The sequence below is a fragment of the Pelodiscus sinensis genome, chromosome 2, assembly GCF_052426305.1.
Source record: "Pelodiscus sinensis isolate ZL-2025 chromosome 2, ASM5242630v1, whole genome shotgun sequence".
Classification (NCBI taxonomy): domain Eukaryota; kingdom Metazoa; phylum Chordata; order Testudines; family Trionychidae; genus Pelodiscus; species Pelodiscus sinensis.
This window is the reverse complement of record NC_143053.1, coordinates 78,563,259-78,583,940: the sequence shown is the minus strand read 5'-3', so window position 1 is coordinate 78,583,940 and position 20,682 is coordinate 78,563,259. Positions and strand designations below refer to the sequence as shown.

Genomic DNA, 20,682 nt, shown 5'->3' with positions numbered 1-20,682 from the left:
GTTGTTCCTTTCCTTAGTTTTGCTCCAATGTTAGCTTGCAAGGAATGTGAGAGTGATACCACCCTTACATGAACCCAAAGGTAAACTGGGATGCCCCAGTGCAGCTCACGCGTAAGAGACTGGCTGGCTGGGGGCAGGGCTCTGGATGCTACCGACCCCGGAGGTGGCGCAGCCACATTGCACCCAGACTACAGCTCTGGTGCTCAAGTGTCTGGGCAGAATGATCCCAGCCACCTCAGTGTTCAGGTGATGACCAGGCATCGCAGTGCTTAAGTGGCTGGGCAAGCATAGTCCTTGCCTGTCCCCCCGCCAGTGCTCCGGTGGCTGGGCAGAGCAGTCCCTGTCCTGAGCCTCCCCCCCACACCTCACAACCCTCTGTCCTGACTCCCACATCTCCACACTCCTGCCTTGACTCCTGTATCCCCAACAGAGCCCTGCACAACTCCCTGCCATAACTCTTATACCTCCACATCCTCCCTACCTTCAGCTGATGCCAGCTCCAGCCCTGGGGATGCTGGTGGTAGGTGCCCAGCTGCTCCTGGGCATCCTTCCATCATCCTCCCCATTCTAGACCCCTGCCTTAATTCTTGAGCCTTCCACCCTGAGCCCCCCACACTTCCCAGCCTCTTGCCCTGACTCCTACAACCCCATACCCTTTGCCCCCTGCCTTGAGCTCCCAGCACCCACCCCTTCAATGCCCTGCCCTGAGCCCCCCTACACTCCATCCCACACTTACATTTCTTACAGGTACCGTCTTATCGCCACTCCCCCTCTGTCTCCTGCCTTGACACCCACCCCTTCCTCCCACCGAGGGACAGAAGGTTGTGATACAACAATACCTGTAAGAAATTTATTTTCACCCCGTGTGAACCCAGGTTAGCATTCGCTACAAGGTTAATTTGAGTGTGTAGGAGTGAAAGATGATCTGGTCTAGTGTGATTGGGAGAGGAGAAGACACAAGGTTTATGCTAACACCATCCTTATCCCTAGATACAAGTGTATTATCGGGGGAAGGACAGCACTCGCCTAATGTTAGTGAGTGGGGTAAGAGGAATATATGCAGCAGTTATGCTAACCCCCCAGATTAGGCCTACTTACAATCCTAGCATGAGTGTGTTGGGGTAGAAAGGGCTCGTCTAATTTAAAGGGTCCAGGAGAGGGAACAATTAGAGGTTATGCTAACCAGTGTTTCCTGTAAACTGAGTTCTTGGGTGGCCATCCAGGAGAGATTTAAATACTACTGATTATTTAGTAGCTGATTAGCAGTGCTCCCATAGCACATAGCATGTTTCTCTAGGGTTGCCAGATAGTTTTACCAAAAATATCGGACCCCCGCCACCCCACAAAAGTGCCAGGCCGCCAAAATGCAGTCGCAGCCTCTTTAATTGCAGGGCTGCTCCCCTGCCACTCCCCCCACCCCCACCACGTCTCCGTCGGGTGCCAAGCAGGGAAAAGCAGAAAATACCGGACATTTTATATGGATGGTATTTTCTCAATTTCTTTACTGGACAGAAGGCACAAATACTGGACTGTCCAGTTCAATACTAGAAACCTGGCAACCCTATGTGTTTCTAATGGTGGTGCATATCTGCACATGCCTCAATGCACATAACATTTATTCTGCACACGGATGGAAAAAGTTAGAGGGAACATTGATATTAACCCCCACCTTAGCCCTCCCGACAGATATAAAATGGTGGAGGCTGGTGTAATGTTGGTAGGTGAGGGGCGTACCCCGTGACACGGGGGCTGTTGTAATATTGGAGAGTGGGGAAAGGAAGATACAGAGTCATATTAATTCTAGCCATAGACTTTACATGGGGACAGGCATAACGGGGGAAAGAGTCTGGGAAGAGTTATACTGATTCCCAGTTCATCCCTAATCACAGATATTACATGGGGGACTGGTGCAATGTTGTGGGCGCATGATGGGTTGTTTTAGCTCCAATATTACCACCACCAGCTACAATGCGGGGGGCCGCTGCACCAGCACTGACAGAAAGGGGCAGACACTAGGTGCTAACTACAGTAAACTTCCGATAATCCGGCACCTTTAGGACCCAGGGGGTGCCGGATTATCAGATATGCCGGACTATCAGAAGGGGGGGCTATGAGGGGTCTGGGGTGGGGTGGGGGGATGCTGGTCAGTTTCAGCAGCGGCTGAATCAGGGATGCCTGCAGCAGAGCAGCTGGAGTGCTGCCGGGTTGGTCCAGTAGCGCCGACCCTTAGCACCGTGAGACCAACCCGTCAGCACCCCAGCTGCTCTTGGGGACGCCTGGGGCAGAGCAGCGGGGGTGCTGACTGGTTGGTCCCGCAGCGCCGCTCCTCGGCGCTACTGGACCAACCTGGCAGCACCCCAGCTTCTCTGCCCCAGGTGTCCCCAAGTCAGCTGCTGCAGAAACTGATCAGCGGCTGACTCCTGAAAGCCAGAGGCAGAGCTGCTCTGCCCCGGGCTTCCTGGAGTCAGCCTTGGTCAGTTTCAGCAGCGGCTGAATCAGAACGCCTGGGACAGAGCAGCTGGGGCGCTGCTGGGTTGGTCTGGTAGCGCCAAACTTCAGCGCTGTGGGGACCAACCCAGCAGCACCCCAGCTGCTCTGTCCCAGGTGTACCCAAGTCAGCGGCTGCTGAAACTGACCAGCAGCTGATTCCAGGAAACTAGGGCAGAGCAGCTCTGTCTCGGGCTTCCTGGAGTCAGCCGCTGGTCAATTTCAGCAGCGGCTGAATCCGGGACAGCTGGGGTGCTGCCGGGTTGGTCCAGCAGCCCCGAGGGGCAGCGCTACTGGACCTACCCAGCAGCACTCCAGCTGTTCTGCCCCCTGCTTCCCGGATTCAGCGCTGGTCAGTTTTAGCAGCAGCTGAATCGGGGAAGCTGGGGGCAGAGCAGCTCCAATGGTCCGGCTGCCCGGAGCACTTCCGGGTTCCTGATGGTGCTGGACCATCAGGAGTGCCCGACCGTCAGATGCCGGACCATCAGAGATTTACTGTATCAAGTCAATAACCAAGAGGAGCATAGCAAGGCAGGGCCTGGCCCCACTACCAGAGCGTGGCTCCCAGCACTTGCAGGCAGGGATCTGCCCCTCTCCCTAGGGAGCCACTCCAAGGCCTCCTCCTGCCCAACCTTTCTACTGACTCCAGCCACCTCTCCTCTCCATCATCGGCTCAATCTACCCTGTTAGGCCACCACCCTCCTGTACTGGCCTGGCACTTCTGGTGGCAGCACTTCCATTTCCACGCAGAGGGCTCGGAAGGGGTCTCCCCATGGCAGGCACATGAGCTGGGAGGGACGGTGTGATGGGGACACTGAGGCGTACGTGCGGCGGGTTTAGGGGAAGGGGGCTGTGGTGACACCATCCAGAGCACAGGCGCAGTTGGGGCCCAGTGGAGTAGAACGCACATACCCCAAGCTCCGCAGCAACCGAGTGCAGGTAAAAAAGATGGCTGCACATGTGGGGATCAGGTGGGGTTGGACATTGGATGCAGTGGCACAGCACTGAAAAAGGATAAGGAGGACAAAATCCCGGACATTTTTAGATATTTAAAAAAAACAGATAGATGTGGAGATTTAAGGAATGAAAATTAGGATAATGTCCGGGAAAAACCAGTTGTATGGTAACCCTAGTCAGACCTGAAGAGCTGTACCTGCAGACCCTCCTAGCACAGGCACAGTTCATAGTGGCAAAAGATACTTTGGCCAGCATAATTTATAGCAGTTCCCTCAATTAAAGATGCTTTAACAGAAAGAGGTCACTTTTTTGCCAGCATACTTGTTTTAGCCAGCTGAGAAATGTAAAATAAGCATCGCCTTCCTTACTCAATGCTGTTATCTCAGCAAAAGTTTCTAGTGTAGATCTGGTATGAGGCTTGCTCTACACCCGTGGTCCCCAACACAGTGCCCACGAGCGCCATGGCGCCCGCGCCGGCATTTTAAAACTATGCACATTCACCGCTGCTTACAGCAGGGTCGGCAGCCTGGAGCCCGCGAGGGAGCCCGACGTGGCGCTTTGGAGGCTTGTGCCCCACCCCCACCGCAGCAGGCAGCCCACGCAGGCATTTCAGTAGCCAGAGCAAACCCCACGCTGGTCGGGTCTGGCTGCAAGGCAGCAACAGGCCCCCTCCCCTGCAAAACAGCTATGGCGGGGTCCTTTGTGGTGCAGGAGCTGTGAGCCGGTAGGGAGGGTCCTTCATGGCCGCTTCCGCCCCCCCCCCGCCCAAGCCCATTGGCTGGACCTGGACAATGGCAGCTGTGGGAACCTACCAATCCCCAAGCACATGGCCAGGCAGGTCCTGTGTGAGAAACAGGAGAGCAATGCGTCTCGCTGGTAAATGTCCGCCCTCCCCAGCTACTCCCACTCTGATATCTTTACCCACAGAACTCTCCTCCCAGACCCTGCACCCCAATCCCCTGCCCTGAGGCACAATCCAATCCCCTGCCCTGACACCTCCCCCCCCCAGTAAAATGTCTGGTATTTTCAGTTTCTCAGCTGGAAAGCCACTTGGGACATTCTTCCCCTGCCATGTGGAAGGGAGTGTGAAATTTAAATGTGCCATGATTTTTCTTTGGCGGGGGTGGTGCTTTTTTTGCTCAACATTTGGACTCCCCCCCCCCTTTTTATTAATGCAGAATTTTGTTTAAAAATGAATTACAATATAATTAAAATAAAAATTATCCAATTAAATTAAGTTTCTATCAAATTTACCCAATTCACATTTAATACGAAAATAGCCTTCAATTTCACATTTGACGCCTTTTTTTGTTGGCACCCGCCACACTCTTCTGAAAACATGAATGTGCTATTGGCCACAAAAAGGTTGGGGACCACTGCTCTACACTATAAAGTCAGGATGATATAAGTCACTTTATACCAACTTCTTTTTGCATATGTCTACATTCAGATTTGTCTCTGGCTGATGTAAATGCCTCATTATGATAACATAGTACAATCTCCTTCTCAAATGGCGTAGAGCAATGGCCAGCTTGTTGAGGTCAACACAGTGTACGTGTAGACACTGCATGACCTGTGTTCTCCAACAGCTGTTCCCTAATGCCGCATTCTCTATGACTTTGACCATTCTGTTCTTCATTTCCAGGCTGGGCTAAGTAAGGGAGAAAGGAAGCATGAGAAATAATTTATATACACAGGGATGTCCCTTCTATCCTCCGGGAGGAGAGCTTGGCGAAAGTTTCATGGAGGACTCTGCAATCCTCTCTCAAAGGCTTCTACAGATAGCAGCCTTATTTCTTCCTCCACAGCAGGAGCTTTCTCGCGCCACTTTGCAATGAGTTTGGTTTGCATCATTGTAGTAAACAAGTTAGGGGAATACAGGCCTGGGCAACTTGAGAATGCTCTCTGTGCCTTTGTTACCCTCCAGACTGAGATATCAGCTAAACCCATCTCCTGTGAAAAATAGTTTCGTACTAAGTGGCACTGCCCTATGCTCATATCCCTGGAATAAAGAACACATTTTTATTATTTCGTGAAACCTAAATTCCTTCCTTCGCTCCCTTGTCCCTAGCAGGCCATACTCACTAGGGCTGAATCTGAAGCACAGTGCTATGCAGAGGTACTTCAAAGCTGAAGTGTGAATAAACAAATCTTAATAAAATGTCTGTCCTTTACAGGAGGAAAGGGATGGAATTCTGAAACTTCACTTTTCCTTTCTGTTGTGACTGTAAATCCATTAATACAGCTGTCTCTCTCTTTATCAGCAGCTGCTGTCATTGTGGCCTTGAGGCCTCAACACCCACAGAACATCAGATCCTGAGGAGAAGAACATGTTTAGCAAGATCCCGCAAGCCCATACTGCATCGCATTGCAAACAAAAGGCCTGGGGGACCAACGGGGTAAGATGGCATAGAGAATGAAAGAGCAGACAGGAGAACGGCCTAGGAAAGCCAACAGGAAAAAAGAAGGAAATGCATCAGGAAATTATGATTCTTCTCAGACAGCAAACCTAAATGCTGCAGCCCTGGTTGATCAAGAGGTCCCAAAATCCCAGACTCCTCAACCTCTGCAATCCTTAAAGAATTGCTACAGCTCCATACTGGCGGACAGCAAGGAAAGCCACAGCTTCATACACTGATCTGAGCAAAACATGGTTTGCATGTTCCATAATGGACTATCTCTGTGCTGCCTTTCCAATTTTAAAGTTCCAATCTATTAATTTATGTTAAAAGTTTGTATTATCATGTCTGTTTTGTTTTTCATATTGTTCTTCTGCAGTGTTTTTGCCACGCAACAGATTTCTATTTTTGGAGAATAAAACTGTATTAGTTCACGACACATGTTGCAGCAACCATAGTACTACAGTCAAAGCACACAGTATGTGTAGATGTACACAAGGACTACACAGTTCCTAACAGCACCAGAGCTCCAAAACAGGCATACAACAAGGACCGCCCATTAAAGAGTTCTTTCAAAGCCTCCCTCAGCTGCAAAGGTCTGCACTGCATTCTTGGAATGGCCATTGTGTCTGGCTGTTCAAAGCCAATAGATAGCCACTAACCCACTACCCTGGCATCAGCTTTTCTCTCTTTGCCTCTCAGAGATTATGTAGAATACAACAGGCAGCTATAACCATTGGGATATTTTTTTCATTCAAGTCCAATCCACTGAGCAAACACCATCAGTACCCCTTCAATCCACCACAATCACATTCAACAGTCATTCTGCACCTGCTGAGCCAGTTATTGACTCTTTTCTTGGTGCTGTTGAGAGCAAGGGGTTGTTTGGGTCCCCCAGGATCATTAATGCCATTTCAGTATCATCAATGGTAATCCTCCATCTGGGAAAGAATGTCCCTGCTCACATCCAGTTTTCTTAAAAGTAATGGAGACTATACACCTTTCTTAATAGCCCACATTAATATCAGTGAAGAGCCCCTAATGATCTGCCAACACTTGCATAACCATAGAAAAGTAGCTCTTTCTTTTGGCATACTCAGTGGCTAGGAGGGCTGGTGCCACAATCAGGGCATAATTACCATCTATCTCCCCACCACTGCTCGGGAGCCCCATTGCTGCAAATCCATCCCACTATGTCCTACATAGCGTCACAGTCCCATAGAGTAGGAGCCAATTTATGGTCCTACACACTTGCGTGGCAACAGCCCCCACCATGGACTGTCCAACTCCAAAATCATTGTCCACTGACCAGCAGCAATCTAGCATGGCAAGCCTCCACAGTGAGGTTGCCACTCACTTTCTCCGCTGTCAATGCACCGCTCATTCTGGTGTTCCTGTGCTGGTAGGCTGGGGTGAGCTTAGCTCACAGATCCAGGAATGTGGCCATTTGTATCCACAGCTTCTGCCATCCCTGCTCATTGTTCCAAACCTGCATTACAATACAATCCCACAAATCAGTGCTCGTTTCTTGGGCCTAGAAGCAATGTTCCGCCATCTGTAGTTGCTCCATGAATGCCACTAGCACTCTTGAATGGATTTGCATTGTGTCCCCCAGCAAAATGTCCCTGTTGTTGTGCTACTCCCACAGATCTAGAAAGACAGGAGAATTGTGCATTCTGTATTTGCAATGTTCAAAAAATTGGGCATACAGTGCATCTCCATGCTTCTGTCAGAAGAGGTGGATGCTGATAAGTGCTGTGCAGGTTTGTTTGGTTTTTTTAAAGGCATGAAAATACGAGCTATGGATTGCATTATGGAAATGAAAAAGTTGCAAGCTGGAAACTTGAACTATAGCTTGCAGAGATCCCTGTGCGACTCATTTCTAATCCACAATGCATTGTGAAACCCTCCCCACCAAAGGCATAGCACCTGATGGTAGCACCTGTCATGCTGGGAGACCTACCTGTGGTGCACTGTAATCTGCATCAACACAAGCACTTCTGGAGTATGTGCAGCCCTGACACATGCGGCCAAGTGTGCATATACACAAGCAATATTCAAACTTCATAACTTGCATCGAACGAAGTTTTTAGTGCAGATACAGCTTAAGTCACAAAAAGCATAGGAAAAACTACAAAGCTTTCTGCTGAATCAGTAGGTCTCCCAATATGTGTTTTGTTAAGAAAATATGACAACATTTTAAGTTAGGGCAACATAAGTAATATACTTAGCACTTAAACATGCTTTTCATCTTCCAAGGGTTTACAAACATCTATACTAATTAAGCTTTATGACATCCTTTTGAGATAAGTAAAATTGGGCTAATACATACGTATGAGGAAATTGATACAGAGAAGTTGAAGTGATTAGCCCAAGTCAGCAAAGAAAGTAATATTAGAACTAGGACTGAGTTCTGGTCCCCAGTCCTCTACTCAGACCACATCCCTCTCAACTTCTAACATTAATAACCACCCAGATTATTATTCTATTTCTTATCTTAATATATATTAGCAGTAATTCAGGAACTTCTAAAACTTCTACACCCAACAGTGAACAGCTCATTAAGTTTAGAAACAATACTTAGGATGCTCCAATTTTAGACATTTATTAACAGTTACTGCAACTTTTAGTAACTAAAAAAAAAATCAGAAGTTATATGGATATAATGAATAGGTACTAGTGAACTCTCCAATTAGATTTGTTCTTTATATAGTATGAACAAAGAAGGCAGAGAAGGGGTGTGTCTAAACTACACCCCTCTGTCGGCAGAGGGATGTAAATTAGACACATCGAAAGTGCAAATGAAGTGGGGATTTAAATATCCAGTGCTTCATTTGCATAATCACGTCATGGTGCTGTTTCGAACAAAAAATGAGTACAGGATCTTTCGAAAAATCGCCCATTGTCAAAAAATCCATGTCTAAACCGAGCTTTCAGTTTTGAAATGGCTCTTGTTCGAAACAGCGCCATGATCCGATTATGCAAATGAAGCACAGGATATTTAAATCCCCGTTTCATTTGCACTTTTAATGTGTCTAATTTACATCCCTCTACCAACAGAGGGGTGTAGTTTAGACGTAGCCAAGCTGAGCAGTTGCACCCTTTTAACTCAAAGGTAGAAACAATCATCTAAGAAACCAGAAGATAGAAGTTTTAGTCTCACCTTCCAATTCGGTGTTGAAAAATATTGTTTTAGTTTCCTTAGAACAGACATTAAAAGCCCCTTTATATGTCATTCTGGGGGAACAGAGGGTGCTGGTGAATTAAAAATGCTGGTTAACGGAGAGGGAGGGATTTGGAGTGTGTGGGGGGGGAGGTGCAAGATAGGGGGTGAGAGGGGCTATGGGGCACAGGTTTTGCACGGGGGCTTTGGGCTGGCAGGCTGTTGGGAGGTTTCAGAGTGCTGGATGGGGAGGAGGGTGGGCTATTTCCCTCAGCTGGCCCTCTCAAGTGGCTTCCCCATCCTGCTGCTCCTGGTGAAGGCACAGCCAGGCAACGTTATTGCAAGCAAGCACACTGCCTCAGTCTGAGGTTTCCCCTCCTCCCCCGCAGCAATTGATGGAGGGGGAACAGAGGTAGCACACCTGTAGGGCCGCTTGGTCCTGCCTCTGCCAGCAACGGCAGGGAGGGTAGCCATCTGCCAGGGCCACTAGAGGAGAGCAAACCCTCCCATCTGGAATTCCAGGCCCCTCTTGCACCCCAACCTTTGTTTCAAGCTCCCTCCTGGACACAAACTTCCACCCAGAGGACACCCCCACAGACCCTCCCATGCCCCAGCCCCCTGCCAGCCCTGCACCAACCACACAATCAGAAATGCCTCTTGATTGAACTTGCCAGTTGATGAAGTGCCAGATATAAGGGCTTTTACTGTATATCTATTATTTGAATAATGCAATGTTTGCAGAACTATCAGTGGGACCACAACTCTATATTTCTCTCGCTTCCATAGTTAGAAAGCTCCTAACATCCAGTTCAACATTTCAAACCATAAAACATAGCACTCAATAAAGCAAATGGAATCTCTGCTCTATTTATTACTATGGAAAATTTTTGTCACAATTTTTTCAAAAATTAGCTACAGCCATGTTAAACAGATACATTTTTTCATGGGACATTGTCATAGTACAACTTATACTCAAAACAACGAATGTCCTTATCTATCATAACAACACTTTCAACTACTAACAGTTTTACAAATCCAATTTACTTTTCATTCTGCTACAGGTCGTCCCTGCTATAAGTCGCCCCGTTATACATCTGTTCCGCATTGAAGTCATTGACACTTGTAGGAACAGATGCGTTATAAGTCCTCCCATTCCCCACTATTAAGTCGGGCAAAAAAAGCCAACCCAGTTTGTGCAAATGGAAGTCAGCCATGGGAAAAAAATCCCTGCTTTAAGTTATTTCGCTATGAATCCAAGTTTTTTGGACCATATCTTGGACTTATAGCGAGGACAGCCTGTATTTGTTTACACTTTGAATTTTTCTCTGTTTGAACAGTGAAATCTATTAAGTGAGTTTTGCTTTTATTTATGATTACTTTCCCTGCAACAGTGCCTTGGTCACTACACTTTGAAAAGAGTTTAAATTGGAAATTAAAAAAATATGACCACAGCTATGCTACTTCAATGTGCATCCTATAGCAAAGTTTAGCAAGACTTTGGGTACAAACTACTTTTGGGAGACATGGAGAGGGAAGGATGGAAAAAGAGGAGGGGAAAGGAGAGTGTGTGTGTTTTGAGCTATTAGGTTTCTTTAACTGTTGGGAGACCTATATGCAAGAAATTATCCCCCAAATCCTAATTAGCACATTCTATTGATTGAACTTATTAAGGCAAAAAAGACTCTCCCTTACCTCCCACATGGATCAGTTGTGGCATTTCCTTCCACTCCTAATACCATCCCTACATTATCGCTTAGGCTAATGTAAACAGATGAGAGCAGATAAAATCTTTCAAACATTTGGGACTATCTTTTATGTGTAATTTTATTTTTTAAGTTGTTCTGCATAGATGAAGTTTAAATCCTCAGACACTGTGCTATCTAATATATTGTTGATAAAAAGAAAATTAAAAATGGAATTGGCATGAAAAGCCCAATTTCACCATTTGCCCTAGGTCGATGGATAAATTATGGAGTTCCATTTTAATCAAAATATGGTAAAGACAGGGAAAATTAACCCCTGAAACATAATTTACAAAATTAACCCCCCCCCAATCTGTTGTTCACAAACATTTTTTGATAGTTCATCCTTTTTGCCAGCATACTGGCTCTATGTATTTTACTTCTATGTCATTAAAACTCTTTGCCATAAGCACAAGTCATCGCAAGGGATTCCAGCTCGCAATGAAGCTAAGTTAAGATTCCAGATCTCGGTTGTGCTGGCATGAAGACTGATCTCTCAGTAATACAGAAGACAATATCCTAGGGAGACTGGAATTAGTCCTATTCTGCACCAATGAAGCCAAAACACAAGGCATATCAAGAAGCAAGTAATTGCTAGCTAACGGCTATTGGAGGAAGTATATACCATGGTTCAGTTTAAGCAGTTCCTGGCAAGTAACAATTAGGCCTGAGAGAACCACAGTGTAAAATACACAAGTTTTATCAAAAAGGTGAAAAGCAGCCTCAGCAAAATAAAAAGGTTTACCTCATCAGACTGAGAAGGACTGATTCTGGGCATTGGCGATACTTGCGGTGTTTTCAGCTGTGTGCTGTTGCTGTCTGGAACAAGCTCTCTGTGGATTGACTGGATATGATTCTGGAGTTCACTTTCAGATTCAAATTTAACATTGCAACTAGAGCAGCGAGTCTTCAGTCCCCCTGCCTTGCTCTTGTTCTCAATGGAACTCAAGTTCTCATTTTGACCCAAGCCTTGTCTGTTACTGCTTGAAGGTATGTTGACACTTGGACTACCACTTTTACTGAGATTAACACAGACAGCGCACAGCCCATATGGCAGACCATTGATGTCAAGTTTCACTAAATCCTGTTTTGAGCGGAATTCCTTCAGGCAAGAAGCACATTTGTACAGTTTCTGAAGATGCTGTGCACGCCCTGTGGACTGCACCGAGGAGCCATTTCCTGTTTTTTGCATGTGAAATGTTCCATGGATTTTCAGTTCCAAGGTGGAAGTCACTGTTTGCATGCATACCACACAGCGGAATCCTGTTAAGGAATTTCTCAAATCAGGGTGCATTTGGCAATGCTCTAAAAATTCCTCCTCACTCTGCAGAGGCATTTTGCAAATTCTGCAGTTTCCAGTGTCCAGACTCTTGCTGTGTGTGACTTTATGTTCAGTAAGAGTCAAAAGAGATGGAAACCGCTCACCACATATTGGGCACATATAATGTTTCACTGGTCCCAAGTGTGTCTGCATATGTTCACGGAGCCCATTTTCAGAGAAGAACGTTCGAGAGCACACATTACACTTGTAGTTCCCTTTAATCAGCTCTGCCTTCTTCTTAACTATGGCACTTTCTCCGGGTCGGATGTTGTGGTCGCGAAGCTGATGATTCTGAAGAAGAGTTTCCATCGTATATGCTGCTCCACAAATGTCACAACCGTACATGGGCTCAGATGTATCAACATCTTCTTCACTGCCGTCATGGCTATTATGTGACTCCTGGCTATTTGTCAATAAGGTCTGGAGTTCTACTTCCTCTTTCTGAACTTGCTCCGAGGCACCATTTGTTCCACAGTTTGGAGTTTTTGTTTCAAACACACAATGTTTTTCCCGCAGGTGTTTCTCTAGCAATATAATAGCATGGAAAGCTTTGCTGCAGAATTTGCAGTTGTATTTTTTGCTATGTGTAGTAATGTGGCACTGAAGCTCCACCTCGGTACCAAATGACTCGCCACAGAAAATGCACTTGTGCACTTTCCCTTGGTTCTCCAGGTGATTGTGTTTCACGTGAAGCTGCAGGTCAGTTTCATTCCGGAAGTCCCAGTTACAAGACGTGCACCTGTAGACCTTCTTTTCATTGCTGTGCTTCACAGCCAGGTGTAGCTGAATGGAGACTTTGGAGTCAAAAACCTCTTGACACAATGTGCAGCGGAAGAATACAAACGTATGCATGTCGAGCAGGTGTTTTTGCAAGTCATCCACTGAAGTGAACTGCTTGTCACAGCTTTCACAGATATAGTACGTAGAGGTTATCATGAAATGAATTGTAACATGCTTCAGCAGTGACTCTTGGTTTGGAAACTCCTTGTTGCACTGAGGGCAGGTCAGTTTTGGCAGGACAGTGTCAAGGTGGGTTTTTAAATGAGTCTGAAAACCATCCAGAGATGTGTACTTAGCACCACACTGATTACAGACATATTCACCTGCAGGACGCGGAGGAGCCCCACCTACAGCTTGCATCATCTTTAAAGAAGTTTGTTCTATAGTTACAGGGGATAAGGGGCTCAAGGCTCTAGATTTCTTTCCATTGTGGATATAATTCAATGCCAAAGGAATGTTCTTATGGTTCTCCTTGATATGCTTGTTTAATTTAAGGACACTGTTAAATATTGGAGAATTAGTACAGTAGGAACAGGAATATACTTCCACTACTGGATCTTTTGGGGTTCCGAGTACAGGGGAACCAAAACGGGAACTGCTAAGATCACAATGGACTTGTCTAATATGCTCTTCCAAAGAAGAATCAGTAAGAAATCCCATGTAGCAATGGGGACAAAAGAACGCATTACTGTCTTTAGCAGCAGGGTTTGCAAATCCATGAGAACATCGGATATGTTCCTGAAGAGTGTTGAGGTCATTGAATACTTCAGAGCAGAAATTGCACTGGTAGACCATGGCAGGCATGGTAGAAACAATCAGGGCTGGGTCTGGAGCTTCATGGACTTGCTTAAGATGTTCGTTCAGATTATAAAGTGAAGGTAATACCTCCAAACAATACTGGCAGATATGCGCTTGTTCAGGTTTATCTAAATGCATAGTTTTCAGGTGTATCTGCAGAACGGCAAGGCTGGAAAATAACTGTTTGTTGCAATAAATGCAGCTATAGGTAACTTTTGCTTGCTTATTTGAAGGACCAGTGATATCTGGTACTTGCTGGGCTGCCCGCTTTCTTCCACGACCTTTTGTTATTGGGGGGGCAGTTTCTACCATTGTTGAACTGTCCACTGAGAGGTTTGAATCTGGAGTGGTACTAGATACTGAGGTGTAGCCAACAGTTACCAAAGAAGGGCTGTTGCTGTGATTGCATGATTCAGGTTGCTGGTGACTATCCATGTGGCTGTACAGTTCTTCCACAGTATGGAAGTTCTCTGAGCAAACGCTGCACGAATTCTTCTTTTCACCATTATGAACCTGCTCCATGTGATTGACAAGTGAACTTTCCTCTACAAAGAGTTCATGGCAATAAACACATTGAAGAGCAGCCCTGTCTTCATTAGGGGAACACTCGGGGTGGCATTCTGCTATGTGTTTCTGAAGATCTTCAGGAAAATCAAAGCCTTCCTCACACTGACTGCATTTCTGAGTGTCTTTCATTTTCCACTCCTCCATCCTGGAGGCAGACTGAGAACCATCCTTGTTTCTTTCGTGTACCTGCATGTGACCATGCAGCGAACTAGACGAAAGGAATCCACGCCTACAAATGGCACATTTATATGGCTTGTTGGATGTATGAGTCTTTAAGTGAATTTTAAGATGATCGCTCCTTGAAAATGCTGCATCACACTCACTGCAGTGATACTTCTTGTCTCCCGTGTGAAGTTTTATGTGGCGATCTCTGCTCCGCTTGTGTTTAAAGAGGCGACTACAATATGTGCATTTGAAAGGGAGCTTGTCGCTGTGGCTTTGCTCGTGGTGCTTTAAGTAGCTGAGCCGGCTGAACGACTTGTCACAGAACTGGCACGGATAAGGCAATCCTGGGCCACCTTCCTCCTCACCAAAATCACAACCTTCCCCATGGCTTGGTGAAGTCTGGTCTTTGCTGGAAGGCGATGAAGCTGGCCAGGAGCAAGTAGGGTCATCCTCAATATCCACTCCATCTGGAATGAGAAAAGAAAAAGGGCACATGTGCTTATTCATATGCAGTTCAAAATATACTCTCAATGTGTATAAACATGCACAGCTCTAGTACCTCTAAATAGCGGAAACAAATAAACTTGGAATGGGATACTTTTCAGATCCAACAGTTTTAAATCCACATTTATTTTTATCAGACTGTAAAATATGAAAAATTATTAAATACTTCTGTGCCTATATTACCCTTTTATTGCTTTTTATCATCCTCTCAGAGTTTCAAGATACATATTATACATTGACAACTTTATTAAAATGCAGATTTTAATATATTTAATGTTTCTTTTGTATCCATTGTAAAATGATTTGCATATTATGTGAGCATCTGAAGAGTCAACGAAAGGAGGAAATATTACAGAAATGATTTAAAATTAATGCAGTCAACCCACATGCCTAGTATTTAATAAAAATTCCATGTACTTTTCCTCTATTTTTTTCGTCTTAAAGGTGGTTCTCAAAACAAAAATCTTTTAGGGGTTATTATTGATATAGAGTTTTGTGCCATCAACAAAGTAATATTTAAAAATTACAAGGAAGGAAGGAAATGGACAAAAAAAAACCCATAATAAAAATGATGTCTTCGCCAAACAAATGCAGCCTAGATCTCTTCAATAACTACCATTTGGTAACCTCAAGCCAGCAAACAGCTTATTAAATGTTCAAAACAAACTAACAAATATTATTATACTAAGTCATCTGGGATCAAGGAAAATAAGAAAGTTCCACAAGAGCCAGATCCCAACAGTGTATTTTGTTTCTAAAGTTCAAGAGGTGGGCCACCATTTCTTCCTTTTTGCAAAAGCCTCAGCCAGATGAGCTTCCTTAGTTAAACAGAATCTGCACTTTTAGGTGATCATAGACAAAGCAACTTGTGAAAAACTGGAAACAGGAAAAAATGATACAGGATTATGGTAAAACCTGAAAGATTTATGGGTAACAATAAAATGACAAACAAAAATGCAAGCAAGCTATTCAACTGAACTAGTCATCCATGAGACTACTTCACTTCTGGACCAGGTGAGTTTTAGCTAACTGGTTTACAGGTGCTATCTTGGATTTTTGCAGCCTTCCTTCTAAACATACAATTCTGCGGTTTAATGACTCTTAGCGCATTTCTCTTAGTATAAAAACTTCTTTAAAAATACAAAATGCCTAACAGCTCCATCTAAAACAAATAATTATTTATCTCCTTCCAGGGGCAACATCGTTGTCTTATTTCCTTTTAAACACAAAGTTGATTAAGATAATACATAGAAAAAGACGGAAGAAACCCAGGAAGAAGTTATTTTTCTTAAGATATTTTTTAAGAAATGCTAAGTTTTTTACCATCTATAGCCCTCTAACAAAGAAACTTATCACATTAACATGAAAGTTAAAGTTGGTTTATATTATGTAAACATATTCCAAGCCTGCTTTCTTTAAGGTAACAAGATTTTACTAGATTATCAGCCTCCTGCTTATCCACAGGAAACAGATGAGGATTCATTCCTTTCCTGCCTCTAGAAACTGATGACAACACCATCTCACTATCAATGCCAGATGGCAACCATCTAACTCTGAGAAAACAACCAAACACCAATTCTGGAATCCTGCCCATGGTAACAATGCTTTTCAATATAAGTTGAAAACTACGTTTTGTATCACCTTGTTTATTACTGAAAGAGAGGTTTTTACAAATAGCTCATACATTACATACACGACTATTGGAAAAGACTGGCTATTGGAAAAGACATTTAAAGCAACCTACCTATCTACCTATCACCTTGTTGAACGGATGACAAAGGTGTTTATTTCCTCCCAAAATATCACTCTTTCCAGGTACTAACAACCTATCATCTACTAAAAAATTTAACAAAGTTTCTCATTCTGGATGGATATTAAATAATACCAGACAGTTAAGGGGTTTTAATTGCCTCATTAATAGCTACTTCAGTCACATAAGGTCTTTGGTGAAAATCTACATTTTCCACGCTTAAATTTCTGGTTTTGGCTTAAAAACTAGATCAGTAACAAACCAGGGGGAAATCCAAACCTGTTGTCCTTTAAAAAATCAAATAAATTTCTGACAGATGAACCACTATACTGCTGGCAGATAAACAGGAATTTATGTCATGAAACTGAGCAAAGAAAAATAGTCTGCAACTGCATGGACTACATATTTTGTTATCAATTTTAGTATTAAATTGTATATACTATTCAGGCATGATATATTATTGTAAAAATGTTTGGAGAAACACATAGTAAGTGTTATAAATAGTGCACGATCACTGACACTATACTAAATCGCTTTTTTGTGGCCACTATCTGCCTGCTTTTACCTATTACATAATTGTTCCCTTAAGCTTGTAAATCTCAGATGGATGCCAAGCATGCTGCAGAGCCGGGTTCGGGTACCAAATGTGACTGAGATGTAAGCAAATGGTGGCCCCTTCCTTCTCCCCCAACCCAATTCTCTTTGTTTGCTTGGAGAATGCTCCTTTAGTGTTTATGAAAGATAAAAGAAATGGAAGAGGAATGGGGTTAATTTAATACAAAAGCATTTCCTTTGCAGTATGTTTATGAATCATGTCCAAAATGATTCAGTGCAAACAAAAATTAAGACTTCCAAAGACTAATTTCTGTCATTATATTTCAAGATTGGAAATCTACTTCTTCTGCGGGACAAAAGAGGTTATTTGCTTACCAACGCATAGGAAATCCCCCCACCCCCCCGCCACAGAACATCACTGAAAGGCAATTGCAGAGTCCTGAATAAAAATTCTGCATCCACTGCTCTATTCCAGTGGTTCCCAACTGCTGGGCCGCCAACTGCTGGGCCACAGGGGCTGCCAGAGCTGAAACGGCCAGCCCCGAGTCGCCCCACAGCAGCCCGCTTCAGCTCCAGCAGCCGTCATGTCGTGGGCAGCTGCCAGAGCGGCTTTGGGACCTGGGGCTTTTGGCCGACCACTAACATTTTTTTGTATATTCATTTTATTTGAAAATATTCAAATAAAATGTTAGCAGTCCACCAAAAGTGAGCGAATGGGTTTGCAAATCCACGGAATAAAAAATGGTTGGAAACCACAGTTCAATACCACTTAAAGGCTGCAAGAATGGGGCCACAAGGAGTATGTCTACACTACCACCCTAGTTCGAACTAGGGTGGTAATGTAGGCAACTGGAGTTGCAAATGAAGCCCGGGATTTGAATTTCCCGGGCTTTATTTGCATCTTGCCAGGCACCGCCATTTTTAAATGTCCGCTAGTGCGGACTCCGTGCCGCGTGGCTACACGCGGCACAGACTAGGTAGTTCGGACTAGGCTTCCTATTCCGAACTACCGTTACTCCTCGTTAACGAGGAGTAACGGTAGTTCAGAATAGGAAGCCTAGTCCGAACTACCTAGTCCGTGCTGCGTGGCTACACTAGCAGACATTTAAAAATGGCGGCGCCTGGCAAGATGCAAATGAAGCCTGGGAAATTCAAATCCACAAAGGGATGATGTAGAGATGTCTGCATGTGTTTTTTGCCTTAATAGCAAACTGTGCCCACATACTTTAAGAAGCCAGCACACTTGCATTATGTCTACTCCTCACCTGCCTTTCCATGGTCTGGCGTGTAGACAATGCATAACCTCCATAACACGGGCACGAATAATTGAACAGCAAGGGAAGCACGCTTAGGTGAGTAACGACATGAAGGGTGTAGGTATGTCTGTGAGTACATACACCACGCAGTGCTCTGCTCGCCCAAGCTGTGCCATGAAGTCTACGCCACAGGAAATGACTCCAGCAGCAAGGAAAGGCTCAGATAGCTCCCTGTAGCTGGTGACCTTCTCCCAGCACAAAGAAAGACGCTGGCAGGGGGAGATGGTGATGCCTTTCGCTGCTGCTCTCCTGCTGCCGGTATCTTTCATTGATGCATGGAACTAAACCACTCAGTGTGGACACAGCCTGCTTTTTGCTGTAGCAAAGTAGCTCTGTAGAGCTGTGTGACTTTTCTTCAAGCTATACACCCCCGCCGGTGGTATGCAGTGTACGGGTAGCCTTGGTGAGGTTGGTGACTGGCTAGGAGAGAGACCTAGAGTCCACAGCTATATGGTCATAACATACTCAAGAAGGAAGAAGAGTATCAGCTCAGTGGTAAATGTAAAAAGAAGTAGAGAAACCTAAAGCAAAGTTTGCATTCCCCAGATGAGAAGTAGGTGAACTCAGTTTATCCGGGTTTACCTTGAACTACACTATTGCCACAGATGCAGTGCTAACCAGTGGGCTGGTACAGCAGTCTCAGAAGAGTTATGCTGAACAGACCTGCAGCCAGCTAGCAGGGCAGTGGATTTTACCCTCTCCAATCCCCATGGAATTCCCATTCAAATCTATATGTGTGAGGGGATAAATTTCACCTACCGTTAAAAGAAGAGATGCCCAAATCCCTTTTCAACAATCACGCTAATAGAAAATATAAGCATGTTGCTACTCTGCATATAACTATATGCCTAAATCTAGAGACACCTACACATTCAACTACATCAACATCACTGCAGTAATTTTATATGTTTAACAAGATTTTTTAAAATTCTTTGGATGAAACTGTGCCTTCAGACTCAAGTGTACAACTGCCACTGAGAGCCATGGGAGTTGTGAACGTCTATGAGGGCAGGATATGGCCCTACGCATTCTATAGAACATTTCTTGGGATTTTAAATTATATTTTCTGTATTGACTTGTAATTTTTTCCTTCGTTGCTCACTAAGTGCTACTTACTGTAAATGCCTTTTTTGTGTTATGGCAAGTATTCTGCGCTTCAGTGTGATGCACTTAACATGTCCATGTAAATTTTTAATTTTTGGAACCAGTCACTTCACACTAGCTGACTCTAAGAGAGCTCAGGCTCTCACAGCTGAGAAACTTTGCTGGAAATCAGCTCCAAGGCCTAAAAATCTATTTAAAGATGCAAGTGTGTGTGAATAGTTAGTGCAGATGTTTTTCTACAGCAACTGTACTCGCTGAGTTTCACCATTTCCATAAAGCACATTAAAACAAGTGTGTGAACACTCTGAGATGAAAGTACCAAACACTCCTGAGACTTCCAGTGGAAAGTAGAGCTGCCTGACTTTTCTCCAAGCAGACAGGAATGCCCATGATTCAGCAGCCTGAGTAAATAGAAGAGGTCCTTATTTCCTAATTTTGCTGGCTGGCCACACTGCAGCAGTCTCTGTGCTGCTGCCAAAGGGGATGCAAAACTGGAACTACACCCAGCAGTTGAAGGACTGTCTTTGTTAGCCAGCCAGGCCTTCCTGACCATCTCCTGGCAGCAAAACTGCCATATCCTGCAAGGAAGACCTCCATCTCGGGCTCAATAGTTCTCTAGTCTGCCTAATAGGACTAAACAACAGATTTTGCCTTGTCTGTGTTGGAGGAGGACAGCTGGAAACTCAGTTAGTAGCAGAGTAACACCTGTTCTGTCATATTTATGGGGGAAAGTGCTCGCTAACAGAAAAGTGAAGTAATACCAGAAGGAGTTATTCCATTGGGACAGGGGGCAGGGAAGCATCAGAGTACAAAGCACCTCTGTGGTGCAAGCAGCCAGCCACTTATGTGCCAGCCTGAGTCGTTGTGAAGTCTTGAAAGTGATCTTATCCCTGGTGTTGCTGACTGAACAGTGCTGCTTCAGAAAAGAGCCGTTCGTCTCCAGAAAGGTGCATGACACACACACATTTTGGCTGGAATGGTCGGCAGCGCAGCAGGAGTTGTTCTCTGGAGCCTCCTTTTTCTATATGATTTAAACAACCCCAAACTTTGCTACTGATGTTTCTAGGGGAAAAA

The 20,682-nt window shown here is 44.8% G+C and overlaps 1 protein-coding gene across 9 annotated transcripts in view; it reads right to left on the bottom strand.

Moving 5' to 3' along the window:
• ZNF521 (zinc finger protein 521) overlaps nucleotides 1-20,682 on the bottom strand; it is a 281,530-nt gene that overhangs the window by 155,102 nt on the left and 105,746 nt on the right. For all 9 annotated transcript variants that reach the window (XM_075920829.2, XM_075920828.2, XM_075920825.2 and 6 more), the window contains one exon: nucleotides 11,494-14,846. In XM_075920829.2, coding sequence (XP_075776944.1) covers nucleotides 11,494-14,406 — 2,913 coding nt within the window. In that variant the 5' untranslated portion in view covers nucleotides 14,407-14,846. The remainder of the gene's footprint in view (nucleotides 1-11,493; nucleotides 14,847-20,682) is intronic.